The 14,491-nt window shown below is 39.7% G+C and overlaps 1 protein-coding gene across 2 annotated transcripts in view; it reads left to right on the top strand.

Annotated features, from left to right (window-relative positions):
* Positions 1-14,491, top strand: part of LOC109104899 (unconventional myosin-X-like) — a 48,001-nt gene that overhangs the window by 25,911 nt on the left and 7,599 nt on the right. For both annotated transcript variants that reach the window (XM_042722220.1, XM_019118217.2), the window contains 9 exons: positions 3,547-3,635; positions 5,707-5,889; positions 8,417-8,574; positions 9,926-10,049; positions 10,303-10,606; positions 11,238-11,445; positions 12,008-12,144; positions 13,090-13,210; positions 14,026-14,457. In XM_042722220.1, coding sequence (XP_042578154.1) covers positions 3,547-3,635; positions 5,707-5,889; positions 8,417-8,574; positions 9,926-10,049; positions 10,303-10,606; positions 11,238-11,445; positions 12,008-12,144; positions 13,090-13,210; positions 14,026-14,457 — 1,756 coding nt within the window. The remainder of the gene's footprint in view (positions 1-3,546; positions 3,636-5,706; positions 5,890-8,416; positions 8,575-9,925; positions 10,050-10,302; positions 10,607-11,237; positions 11,446-12,007; positions 12,145-13,089; positions 13,211-14,025; positions 14,458-14,491) is intronic.

Below are 14,491 nucleotides of genomic sequence, written 5' to 3'. Positions count from 1 at the left end.
CTGATAGTCTAGACAGATAGTAAAAGTTCTACCCCCCGAGACATGAGTCATTAAGCTCATCTCCACATTTATACCCCATATCCATCCATAAGATATCTTACTGCCCTCTAAAGTCTCTATATAGCAGAGCATGTTTATCTGTATCTGCATGCTGGTCCCATTCCAGCAGCCTCTTTCAGAGATAGACCTCAGCTCATTTTATCTGTGTGTGTGTGTGTATATATGTGTGTGTGTTAATGCTGTCTAGATTAGGATGAGGGTTATTCTCATGCCTGCGGGACAGAGAAGGTTTTTTGTTAAAACCGGATTGTTGATCTTGATTCTGCTCAGATCCATGAACCGGTTCTGGCAGGTTCTGACTGGCTGATTCCAGCTCTCACAGCTCCTGTGATTGGAGGCTTCCTCTTTTTGTGCTGCCTGCCGTTCTCTCGTTCTCTCTCTCTCTCTCTCTCTCTCTCTCTCTCTCTCTCTCTCTTTTTGATGGATGTCTGTAAACTCTTGACTCCGTCTGAGCTTCAACTTAAATTAGAGAGTGATGCAAATCCACAGGGATCTACCACTGCATCTCCATTAAACGCATACACTTGTAAACAGACCTGTAAATAAATGTACAGAACATTGATATGGTTCAAGATATTCAAAGAACACAAAAATATTCAGACACACGGCTATCGTATCTGAGGTCAACAAAGAGGCAACATACTCTTAGATTAGCAGGCTTCAAAATACAGCATCAGAAAGACTGGAGCCATAATGTAGAGCAGATATTTAATTGTATATATTCATATCCATATTTTTACATTTAAATGATCTTTGTCTTATCTATTTTTAAAGACACAAATTAATAACATCTTTAGGAAATCTAAAAATGAATAGCAATGTTGTATATGTAGACTAAATATTATAGAATGTTACTGGCAGCATTTTGTTATAGGTCATGAAAATAAGCTTATTGGTATCGGCCAAAATATTGATATGAGTACATAACACACACGCATGTATGTAATCAAACTCTCCTATCAGAGACACTGGGCCAGTCAGGGATCACATGATCTCTGTTTAAAAACCATGATGTTTTTCCATATCATCAGCATGAGGAAATGAGTTTTCAGGACTCGAGTTTTTGATTGGCTTAACAAATGGCTAATTTGGGTGAGAAACTAGCAAGTCCAGATAATTAGTGCCAAATGAAATTCTGGCTTCAGATAACAGGAGGTCCAGGAATGTCTTGTTTGATTAACCAACACGGTCACATTCAATTCCGCCGATGCAGCTCTAAGTGTGTGTGTGTGTGTGTGTGTGTGTGTGTGTGTGTGTGTGTGTCTGAGTGCCAGTGTTTCAGAGTGATTATCTATTTGTCACTGTCTGCTTCAAGGTGCTTGTGCTCCCATCATTTGTTAGCTAATGACGTCCTCTGACTAATCTTTTACCAGCTCATTACAAGCTGTTATTCTGTTCTTAACAAGAGTCTTTTAGACCAGGGATACAATTAGTCATTCACTAGAAACTTATCTTGATTTTGATCATGGTCATGATGATAAGAGTTTTTTTTTTTTTTTTTAAACCAAAAAGAAACAACCTTTTTTTGTGCAAAAAAAAAAAAAATCCACTAATTTGTGAAATTTCATCCCTGCTAGATATTACATAGTTAAATTTAGGAACAGCAGCAACTGCCATGTAGCAGAAGACCCCAAAAATTCCCAAAGGAACAGTCTAAAGTGATGAGGAGTGTCCCACTAAGGTCCTTTATAGTATAGTACATATACACTCACCTAAAGGATTATTAGGAACACCTGTTCAATTTCTCATTAATGCAATTATCTAATCAACCAATCACATGGCAGTTGCTTCAATGCATTTAGGGGTGTGGTCCTGGTCAAGACAATCTCCTGAACTCCAAACTGAATGTCAGAATGGGAAAGAAAGGTGATTTAAGCAATTTTGAGCGTGGCATGGTTGTTGATGCCAGACGGGCCGGTCTGAGTATTTCACAATCTGCTCAGTTACTGGGATTTTCATGCACAACCATTTCTAGGGTTTACAAAGAATGGTGTGAAAAGGGAAAAACATCCAGTATACGGCAGTCCTGTGGGCAAAAATGCCTTGTTGATGCTAGAGGTCAGAGGAGAATGGGCCGACTGATTCAAGCTGATAGAAGAGCAACTTTGACTGAAAAAACCACTCGTTACAACCGAGGTATGCAGCAAAGCATTTGTGAAGCCACAACACGCACAACCTTGAGGCGGATGGGCTACAACAGCAGAAGACCCCACCGGGTACCACTCATCTCCATTACAAATAGGAAAAAGAAGCTACAATTTGCACGAGCTCACCAAATTTGGACCGTTGAAGACTGGAAAAATGTTGCCTGGTCTGATGAGTCTCGATTTCTGTTGAGACATTCAGATGGTACAGTCAGAATTTGGCATAAACAGAATGAGAACATGGATCCATCACGCCTTGTTACCACTGTGCAGGCTGGTGGTGGTGGTGTAATGGTGTGGGGGATGTTTTCTTGGCACACTTTAGGCCCCTTAGTGCCAGTTGGGCATCGTTTTAAATGCCACGGCCTACCTGAACATTGTTTCTGACCATGTCCATCCCTTTATGACCACCATGTACTACATCCTCTGATGGCTACTTCCAGCAGGATAATGCACCATGTCACAAAGCTCGAATCGTTTCAAATTTGTTTCTTGAACATGACAATGAGTTCACTGTACTAAAATGGCTCCCACAGTCACCAGATCTCAACCCAATAGAGCATCTTTGGGATGTGGTGGAACGGGAGCTTTGTGCCCTGGATGTGCATCCCACAAACCTCCATCAACTGCAAGATGCTATCCTATCAATATGGGCTAACATTTCTAAAGAATGCTTTCAGCACCTTGTTGAATCAATGCCACGTAGAATTAAGGCAGTTCTGAAGGTGAAAGGGGGTCAAACACAGTATTAGAATGGTGTTCCTAATAATCCTTTAGGTGAGTGTATATTGAGCCCAGGGGAAAGTGGACCTACCCATAACTTTTTTGTCCCAGGCCCTGTCAACTTTAGTGATGACTATTTGACAACTATTTTCTTGTCAGTACCTCTAGTCCACTCTTGTTCTCCTAGTCTCTTCTTAGTTCTCTCTTTGCGTGCGAGTGTCTTTGGCATCTCTTATTCAAATTTATTTTCAGTCTTTTCCCTGGCTGCCAGACCGATAAAGCTCTGCCCGCCTGGCCATGGTGGTGGAGGGTGGAGGGATGTGAGTGTGTGTGTTGTGTTTGTGTGTGAGATGTGAAATGTCTGCGTATGTGGAGTGGTTTTGTGCTATGTTGGGGTCTGTTTTAGCAGCAGAAGTGGTAATGTTAACCCCAACTTCCCTCAAGGAATGGGTGTGCATATATATGTGTGTGTGTGTGTGTGTGTGTGTGTGTGTGTGTGTGTGTGTGTGTGTGTGTGTGTGTGTGTGTCTTTTGGGGGCTAGGGGAGGGGGTCATACAGTACTTACTGGGTTACAGTAGGCACATTGCTGATGTCTGTGTTGTGTTTCATGTTGTTCAGTCTCTCAGGAGTTCCTGAGGAGAAGAGAAGTCTCATCACACAGAGGAGTAAGATGACGATGGACGAAGACAATGAGGTGCTTGTGAAGGGTGAGGAAGAAATTCTTCTACTTGATAACTTTTATTCATCAGATCAAGTCATATTTGTCATAGCTATAAAACTAAATGTATTGTTTGCATGCATTGGGGCATTTGTGTGTATTATGTCCCTCTTGTTTTATTCTGCTGGTTACTTGGAATCATTAATCTGAAGTGAATTAGATAAGCACTTTTAAAGCATGTAGATTACAATTTTAAAGGTTGAAATGTGTTTAAACTTTGTGACACTCTGATAACTTTATCTTTAGTGAGTTAATCTCAAATCTGACTCGTAACTTTCTCTACCAGGGTGTAGCAGGCTATACAATACACACACACAAACACACACACACACACCTAAATGAGGACATACCATATATTTCAATTGTCTTTATATAAAGATATTTATAATTAGTATAAACTAACCCAAATAGACTAACAAGAAAATTAAGCAATATTGTTTACAGATATTAATGATTTTTAACCATATCATTATTAGTAATTATCAGGTGTAGAGATAAACATACAACTATTCAAAAGTTAGTTATTAAAAAACTCACCAAGGCTGCATTTATTTGATCAAAAATATACAAAATATAATGAAGCAGTAAAAATATTATCAAATATTATAAAGTAACTCTTTGTATTTGAATATATTTTCTAATATACTGATTTACTGCTCTAGAAACATTTCTCATGATCAGTTTGAAACCATTTCTGCTCAATATTTTAATGTAAATCAAGATCCTTTGATGAATAAAAGGTTCAAAAGAACATTTATTTGTAATAGAAATCTTTTGTAACATATTCAGAATTTACATTCACAAGTAATACTATGTCAAAAAACGAAACAATATTTATCAGTTGACAATACATTGGTTATTGTACACTTAAAAACAATCAGTATTAGTACAGTGGGTATAGAAAAAAAATCACATTTTGTTGCTTTGCAGTCTGAATTGAAGACGGACACAGTTTTTTGTTTAATCCAGCTGCATTTACTTATAACATCCAAGTGAAAGATATAACACCAGAACAAAAATAAAAAAGGATCTCCCCCTCCTAAAAATGACTTGTAAATATCTAAATATGTATATATTTTTTTTAGAAAGTATATACTCAAATGTACCAAAAGGAAGTTTTTGTTAGCTTTAGCTTGCTTTCGGGATAGTCCCCAGTGCACACACATGCATCCGTTATAGCTTGTGGTTTTATCAGTGACACATGAATTGGCTGACACACTTCACACCAGTTGAGACAGTTAGACATTGTTAAACAACACTGAAGCTGCTGACCACAGGTTTAAGTGTGTTATTCAGAGTCCTCTATGATTTCAGAGTGTGTAAATGTAAGTGCTGTGTGGTATTTGCTGCACTGGAGTGGTAATAATACTCAGTCACATGTAATGAATAATAATAAGCAGGGCAGAGTAATATTAGTGTAGAAGGGTCCAAATACTCCGCCAGCCTGTCTCATGCTGGCCTACAGAGCTGCTAAATAAGACCGTCTTCCCCCAGTCTGTCTGGCTGACTCACACACACACACACACACACACACACACACACACACAAAATCAGACAGTCATAAGAAAGTATTCACACAGTCTGTCTGTCTGTCTGACTCACACACACACACACACACACACACACATACATATTCAAAGGGAAAGGTAGCAGGTGGGATGCGTGTGTCATGAGGGTTTACAAAAAAAAATGCTTTTCCCATGAAATGTTTGTTGATTATTGGCTCTGATACACATTTGTGCATAGACAAACTTTCTGAAGATTTGGAGGGAGATTTTATCCCCAGTGTGACCTTAACACAACCCTCTATTAAGCGGTGGTTTGGTACGCTGCTCTCGGCTGAATGTGGATGGGCTGGTTTGTGCTGTTCCGCTTTTTTCCATGATCACTCAGTCTGACTCTGCACGAGCACCATGAACTAGCTCTCAAAGAATGATATTTCAGATGACACATCATTCATTTCTGTCAGGTTTTGAAATGGAATCTCCATATTCTCATATGATTAGTCTGTTACAGTATTTATCATGTATAATATGGGTCTTCTCTGTTTTGTTTTTCAGGCTGGCTCCTGCGGGAGGTGCAGGGAGGTTGGCTCCGGCAGAGGAGGTTCTGGTTTGTGTTGACAACAGACTCTCTTGACTATTACAGCGGTCCGGACAGAGATGCTCGCAGACTGGGCACGCTTGTACTCACATCCCTCTGTTCAGTGCTGTGGCCAGATAAACACACCTACAAACAGACAGGTAACGCACCTGCAGTTAAACTAGGACAGCCTCAGTCACCATCCCTTTTCATTGTATACGCTCTCAGAAAAAGTGTGCAAGATTGTACATTTAGGGGTTCAACAGCTTGTCACACCTGCCATTCATAAGTTCTTACTTAAATTAAAAGTTAAGTCCACACTAGAGGCTGAGTAACTACTAGCTAGTTTGTAACTAAATCTATACATTATTCGGTTGCACCAATTGTTTGTAAGGCTGGATGTAGCTAGTAGTCTGTAAGCTCTCCGTAAAGTAATGCGTAGTCGCATAATATGACGTTTACCCTGAACGATCCAATAAAAGCCTTCAAATACACAAGCAGAACTTGTTTAAATGCTGTGAATTTCAGGTTACCCTTCACTCTAACTTCTTTTGCCTCACGTAACTAATGGTAAAAGTAAGTAAAAATGGTAAAAACGATACTACTTAATCATGAATAACATTATCCTATAGGTAAGCTATTTTTATATGTAAATAGCGTTCAGAAACTGTAATTGAAATGAATAAGGATCAATAAATACTGAAATAAATAAATAAATAAATGCTATTTATTTGTTATGGATGATTTTATTTGACGTGCAACATGGACCGAAGCGCACAGAGGCGCGCTGTAGATGGGGTGTTGAAGAAACAAAGTACGTTGATTCAAATATTGTTCTCTCTCTTAATATGTATGTGAGTGTAAATGTTGGCAGCGTCATATACTGTATGTCTAAAGGATTGAAGGTTGTAGGATAAAATAACAGCATATTGATGCTACTTTATTCCAACTGTTACTCCTGACTGGACGCTTCCATAAGTATTTAGTTTATACGTAGAGTTACGCTTCAACTATTTGTAATGGTGCAACAAAAAAATATTTAGTAGTGCGTAAGTTTTAACTTAGTGCCCAGTTCCCATTTCAAAACTAGGCTAAGTTGTAATTTGAGTACAGCTGGTGCAGCCAGCCCCTGGAAGGTTCATAGTACCAAAGTATCTTAAGGTTACATGTTATTTTTCTATGGAACTAGTATGTATATTTTAGTGGTAAATAAGGTATCAGTCAGAGCAGTTCTTTCTGTTTGCCCTGAAGGGGCATTAAATGATGAACGCGTCCCCTGTTTTCTCATGAATTCAGTGATGAGTTTTGGTGATTTTTATCATATAATATTCAGTTTATTTGAACTTCATAGCTTCATAGCCACAATCAACCTCTTCTCAACCATGTTTGACACTGCAAAAATATCCTGCAAAATCTGTCAATATGAACAAACACCCCTGAGGAGATGACAGTTACATTTTACAAGAAAATACTATTTCAGATTTTCTACTACAGAATGTCAAGCTTAATTCAAAGTGTTACTTGATGTTTCTTTGTAATTGTTTGTGAAGTTTACTAGTAAGTTCAATGTGAAAATTGTATGTAATTTTATTTTATTTTTATTTTATTTATTTTTCTGAGTGATTGCAATCGAAGTTCATTGTGTGTTCCCTAGACATTTATAGAATTTATAGAACATATTGATGTATTGTTCTCGTCAATGTATTCCTTAAATTCTCTTTACTTGGTCTTAAAAAGGTTTTTAAAAAGTCTTCATAAAACCTCCAGAAACCCTTGATGACTTTATTCACTTGTCACTTTTTTGTGTCATGCCTGGTTAGTGGTGTGATGGTGTGAGCCAAGTGTTCAGTGGAAGATAAACACTATATTTCCCTCACTATTTTAGGATTTGTACTCACAGCGACATGCATTTTTTTCGGAGAGAGCTGATCTTCTGGTCAGATCAGAGCAGCCATGAGACCTCTTGTCGGCACAGGCGTTAAATCTTTCTTGTGGGAAGACTTTGATTGAGGAAATGAAATGCAGGATTGTTTGAGAAGACCAAAATAGAAATGAAGGCAGACAAACGAGAGGCATTGTTGTCTTTGAAGATGGTAGGGAATGACCAGACAGACTCAGAGGCTTAGTCATATTGGTATGTGTGTGTGTGTGTGTGTGTGTGTGTGTGTGTGACCATTCAGCTGGAGTGATTCCAGTTGTCGACACACACACACACACACACACACACACACACACACACACACACACACAAACTTTCAACCAGCACAGTCAACAAAACTCAAAGCTTTTCCCAGATTAACTTTAGGGACTTTCCTAGATAAAAGTGTGTGTGCATGTCTGAAAGTACAAGGGCAGCGGTTGGTCAGGAGTCATTCATTATCCAGCACAGTGGACATGATGGAAACGGTTTCCACAAAGTAAAACAGATCTTTTAATGAAATAATTAATGAGGTACAGTTTTGTGGCTAAGAAATTGGAGATGTTTACAGTGGACACCAAATATTTTGGCCGGTTAATTTTAGCACACCCACTGGTTCTGAAAAACCTGGAAAATCAAGGAATGTAACCATGAAGCATTTTTTTGTTTACTTTTCTTTATGTATGTACTTTCCTCATTGTTAGGAGATGCTATTTTTGTATTGAAGAGTAGCACTAAACACTGGCCTCTTTAATGTGTATGTGTGGCAGGTTACTGGAGTCTGACAGTGTATGGCCGCAAACATTGCTACAGACTCTTCACAAAGCACTACAATGAGGCGGTGCACTGGGCGTGTGCTGTGCAGAAAGTCATAGACAGCAAAGCGTCGGTCGAGACGCCAACACAGCTCCTCATACGAGACATCGAGGTGAGAGAACAAGCAGCAGCAGAGATGAACACGACAGCATATCAACATATATCAAGAGGGATTATAAATGTTGCAAACACATACACACAATACACACTTTTAAGTTTCCACAAAATATTAAGCATGACAACAGTTTTCAACATTGCCATTGTCTCCACTGTATATACATGTACATATATATTTCAACATTGCCATTGTCTCCACTGTATATATATATATATATATATATATATATGTTGCCATTGTCTCCACTGTATATACATGTACATATATATAAATGGCAGCTTAGCTCCTAAAGAAATGTTCAGGATGGCAAACATATACGGACACGGTGTGTAAACCATTTAAACCCCACCCACTGTCATCTCTCTGCCCCAGTATATTATTATTAGTTTTTTGGCTAGTGATTTTACACTTATAGATGTGCTCATCAGTATCCTGTGTCTCTGGAAATAGTTTCGAAGGCAGCGAGTAGCTCTTGAGAATGACGCTGTTGTTATGATGTAATGCCGGCACTCTTGGATAGATCTGTATTAATAGGATGCTAGTTGCTAGCCCACAGAACTCCCCGGAATCCCATTGAGGTCGTACATAGACAGGCAGACAGGCGTGAAAACCGCAGTGGTTGAAATGTTAAGTGCCCAGACCCCTAAATGACCTTGCTGATTGCTATATATCTCTTATAGATAAGATATGTATGCATATTAAAATAATCAGAAAGATAAGGAAGGCTATTCTCGATATAGTCTTGGCTAAAAGACACTATAATTTTGCCTTACTGCTTTTTAAAATAAAGATAACTGTGCAATAAAATATTCATGAAGCGTTGTGTTAAGTATCATTTAGAAGATATAGTTCTGACATGTAACCTTAAGTTAATATCTGTTTGTACTATTTATTTTACCTCTTACAAGCTCAAACATACAGTACATAGTGGTTATGGCCAGAGGTCTTGTCACGTTTAACTGCTCTTAGTTTGGATGATCATGTCTGTTATAAGCAAACACCCAACAACAAACATAAACTGGCCTTATTCACCCTTGAAATGAACACAGCAGCTTTCATTATACATACATACACAGAGCAGACCTTGACCAGGGTTGTCAAATCCATCTGTAAGCTGAAATCTGTTTCCATTTCACTCACCTCCCCCCTCAAGCCATTTTCCCAAACATCGCATTTCCATATAAAACATCATGTCATCATTTCATTATGGAGCCCATAACAAAGAGGTCACGTATTTATGGGGACATGATGCACAGCAGATTTATCTGTCTTGAGTTTATTTATTTCAAGGTGTTTCGTTGGCCTTGCATTGTTCTGTGTGTTTATGTGTGCTGTTTTTGTATAGGAGAATAAATTCAATCCAGAGGTTGTGGAGCACATCTATGAGCATAATCCCATCCTGAGGTACACACAGAGCCCCCTCTACGCCCCACTGCTGCCTTTCCCCTACGGCAGCCTCCACCACACACGTGAGTCAACCACACACATACACACCACTGCTCACATGAAGAACATGTCAATGAACCAATCAGATTAGACACACACCCTCTTTCTACAACCCTGTTGTTTTGGTGTATCTATGGTAACCCCGCTACCTGTCAAGTAGAAGTAAAGCAAAGGCAAAGCAACCAAATGTGATTGTTTTAAAGGGATGTGATACTTTTCTATACCCACTGTATATATGTATACAGTTAACACACCTCCTCTTGCTTTTCTTCTTAGATATGGCAGGTAAAGGCTACACATCCATCCGTGAAGAGGCGGTGAGGCTTTTTAACTGCCTCCAGCAGTTAGAGTCGGCCCGCGAGCCCATTCCTCTCATACAGGGGATCCTCCAGACCTGCCTCGACCTCCGGCCACTCCGAGATGAACTCTACTGCCAGCTTATCAAACAGACCAGCGTCACCAACTCTCATGTCCAGACGCAGAATCCGCAGCTCAGATACTGGCAGCTGCTTACCTGCATGAGCTGCACCTTCCTGCCCAGCTGCAGCATACTCAAATACCTGCGCTTTCACCTGAAGAGGTGAGTTACGCACATCACATCTATACAATGCACTGGATGTGTACACTCACAAACCCACCAGCCGGATCTCAACATACATGCATAAACATTAGCTAGAAGTCCTTGAGTATAAACACGCACAACTGCCTCCGGTTCGGTGGTTGAGGGTGTAGGAAATATGGGCTGCCTGAGGTTGACTGCATTGGAGAGTGTACTTCCTGTTCGCTCGTTCTTTTCCTTTCCTCGAGGGGCTGGGAAATGGCATGATGCTTTCTGCATCCCATGGCTAATCGACTCTTAAAGTACTGCCAGGCCTGGAGGATAGACAGAAAATAAGAGAATGGCTAAATAAATGAGTGTGCCGTGAGGAAATGGTGCGTTGACCACAGGGCTTTGATTACAGAGGCGGCTGGTGTAATGGAGACGGACGAGTCTCTGTTCTCCTGAGGCCCCCAGACTTTCCCGCATGTGTTTACTTAACACAGATAGGGACTCTGCCATGCGTGTAATTACCAAGTAGCTGACACTTCATATCGCAAATAGATAAACTAAACAGAGGGTCCACACACTTTTTTGGGAGGGAAATTTTGTGGTTTTGGATGTGAAATTCTGTAAATGTGAAGTTTTTAAAATCTCTTTCTTTTGCTGTCAGGGTTCAGAGTTTGAGTGTGGACCCGGAGGTGGAGAGCTACGCGTCTTTCATAGCCCAGGCTCTGGAGAAGACGCGCGGCCGTGAGTGTGTGCCTTCATGGGAGGAGATCCAGGGGCTGATGGGAAGGCAGGAGATACTGTGTACTGTTCACTACCCTGGACCGGGCTGCTGCCAGATACCGATCACCTCACACACCACAGCTAATGAGGTATTGCATCAACCGTTTCCTCTATAGCAGGGGTTGGGGACCTTAAGCCACACAAAGGATTAAGCAGTAGCACGCAAGTAATAAGAACCAGACAGATGAATTTATTTATAAGTGTATTGATTTTAGTAATGTTGAATTCTGTTTTTGCAATTATCCTTCCAGAAAAATTTAAGAATATGTATTCATTTATTTATTTGCTCTGCTACTTTTACATAGATTTTTCTCTCTTTCAATCAGTTGTTGTTTTTGTTAACTAAAATAATTACTTTTAAATCAAAGTTGTTTTTGTTAATTGAAATAAAGCTAAAATAAAATATAAATATTAGATGAAAAAATTAAAAGTGACTGAAGTTTAAGTACTAAAATGACTAAAACTAAACTAGAATTAAAATAGAAATAAATAAAAGCTAAAAATTAGTAACAAAAATGAGTAAAAACCTAAACTAAAATTAAAACTGAAAATATAAAAATAAAAGCTAATGCAAAACATGAATAAATACTATAATAGCATATAAATAATACTAAAATAACACTGTTTCTCACTCTCATTTTCTCTCTCCAGGTCGTGAGGAAGATGGCGGAACGCCTCGGGCTGCAGGACAGCCGAAACACATTTGCTCTTTTTGAGCAGAACGCATGCTGGGAAAAAGCTATCGGAGGCAGCACCATAATCGCTGATGTCATCACCAGATTTGAAAAGTAGATATTTTTTAATAAATATCTTCCACCTAGTGTAATATGTGTAATACAGCAAATGTACTGAACCAAACGTATCACGGCACTATAGTGTGCTGGACATGGTGCCATGGCAATACAAAGTTTTTGAACCTTAACCACGATAATAATATGGTATTTTATAAGTACTATGTTAAGACCATGTAACAGGAATATGGTAATCAACCAGTACCATAGTATATGTGAAGTTACAATGATATTACCATCCACGATAGCACCACAGTACAGTACAGTGTAGATCTGTGTTTTCTTCTATTTATTCACTTTCCCAGCACTTCAGCACAGTCTAACTAACCCCCCTGATGCTCTCTATCTCTCTCTCTCACACACACAGACACACACACACACACACTGTGAGTATAGACAAGCAGCTCTTTATTAGTATTCAGTGTTCCAGTAGGGATCTCAGGATGAGACTGATGTCATGAGCATTAACTGAAGGAGATATAACCCAAGCCAGCCAGAATTCAAGGCATCCACTTTATTCTGGGAAGTGTGTTTGTGTTTGCGTGTGTTTTTGCACGTCTCAGTGCCAACTCTTCCCAGAAGTGGGTTCATGGACACACGCCTAGTCTTTCTCTCACACTCATATTATGTGTACACACACACAAACAAACCCGCGTGTGCAAAAATGCACGGGCAGCAGAAAAAGCTTAGCAAATCAGGGTGAGTCACATGGTTCAGAATGATGTCATGACTTTAGTCGTGTGTTTAGTAAGCGTCTGCAAATTTTTCTCTTTAGCTACTAGAAGACTTAGATATAGTTTAAGAAAAAGACATACTTTAGGTGTGCTTTAGATGGGGTTAAATAAAAAAAAATTATAATACAGAGGCTCTTAACCAGGGGCTTGATTCCTTCGTCTGATTCATATGCAATTTTTCATTAACAAATCTCTGTCTGTCTTCCAGTTTGTCAGCTAAAGATCCAGACTCTGACTGCCAGTGCCGACTCTGTTTCAAACTGTATTGTTTGCTGGACACAGAAAACATCAGTACAGACAGCATTGAGTACCTCTTCCTCTATGAGCAGGTAAAATGACAAGAGACGGGTGGGGATGAGCAGAAATGAGAAAGCTGAATGTAGATTATTGAAAGTCATGACTTTTGCAACATTCACACTGTTAATGAACTGAATTGAATCCGCGTTGAACTGACTTGAGCTGAATAACGCCACTACTGTCTACAGAAGAGCTGCTTATCACAGAGTTTAAATTGTTTCAATGACGAATGACCTTTACAGTTACTGAACTGAACTGAATCAATACACTGAACTGACTGGAGCAGAATAATGGGATTTGCCTTATTTTTGAAGTTTGCGTCAATGATTTTGTTACTTTCCTGTTCAATGCTGTAAAAGTAGCTTTGAAACAATCTCTACTGTAAAACTAAAGGTGTCTTGACTGTTGAGTATAAAATATACAGAGAAAAAGTCCGATAGAAGACTAAAAGAGAAATGGCCTCTTTTTTGTGTTTTATAAAACGCTAATAATGGATATCGTCCTCTGAACATTTATATTACAAGTTTGGATCTGTCTGCAGACATCCATTCAAGACACAATATATATATATATATATATATATATATATATATATATATATATATATATATATATATATATATATATATATATATATATATATATATTAAACAGAAGAGAACTGGATTTCCAGTTCTTCCTCTCTGTTTGTGTTAAATGTGAACTAGTTTCACACTTGTGTGGACAGATGTGTGCATAACGTCTTTATCAGTCAAGTGAAAAAGCAAGCATACAAACACAGCGCACTAGTGAACTCTGTAAACTTTCCCTTGTTTGACTTCCTCCTCCCTCCCTCTCTCTGTCACAGTGTCATGAGATGGTGGTGCGAGGGCAGCTGCCAGCCTGTGAGGATGACCTTCTTTCCCTGGCAGCGTTAAGACTGCAGTGTCTACTGGGAGACTTCAGCGCCCTCTCGCCATACCCACCCTTGGAGCAGCTCTTTCCGGCTGAAGTGGTGGAGGCCCGGGCCCTACTGGCCCCTGTCGATCCCCCTGGCTGCCCTTCCTTCCCCGGGGGTCTTCTGGCTGGGACGCTGTGGGGACACAAGCGGCGGCAGGAACAGGACCAAAGACTGCGGGCCAGACTAAGGGAAGAGGGAGCCGTGGTGATGTCGGCCATTTTGGAGCGCTGGAAAGCCCTGGCGGGATACAGTCGCAGAGACAGCATGGCCGCCTATCTCACCATCGCCCGGCAGTGGTCCGGGTTTGGCTGTACGCTCTATGAAGTGGACTTCTACATCGTGAGTGGTTCCCACAATATAACTGTTTTCAACA

This window comes from Cyprinus carpio, chromosome A3 (assembly GCF_018340385.1).
Source record: "Cyprinus carpio isolate SPL01 chromosome A3, ASM1834038v1, whole genome shotgun sequence".
NCBI lineage: Eukaryota > Metazoa > Chordata > Actinopteri > Cypriniformes > Cyprinidae > Cyprinus > Cyprinus carpio.
The sequence above is the reverse complement of the archived record's forward strand: the minus strand, read 5'-3'. Positions and strand labels throughout refer to the sequence as shown.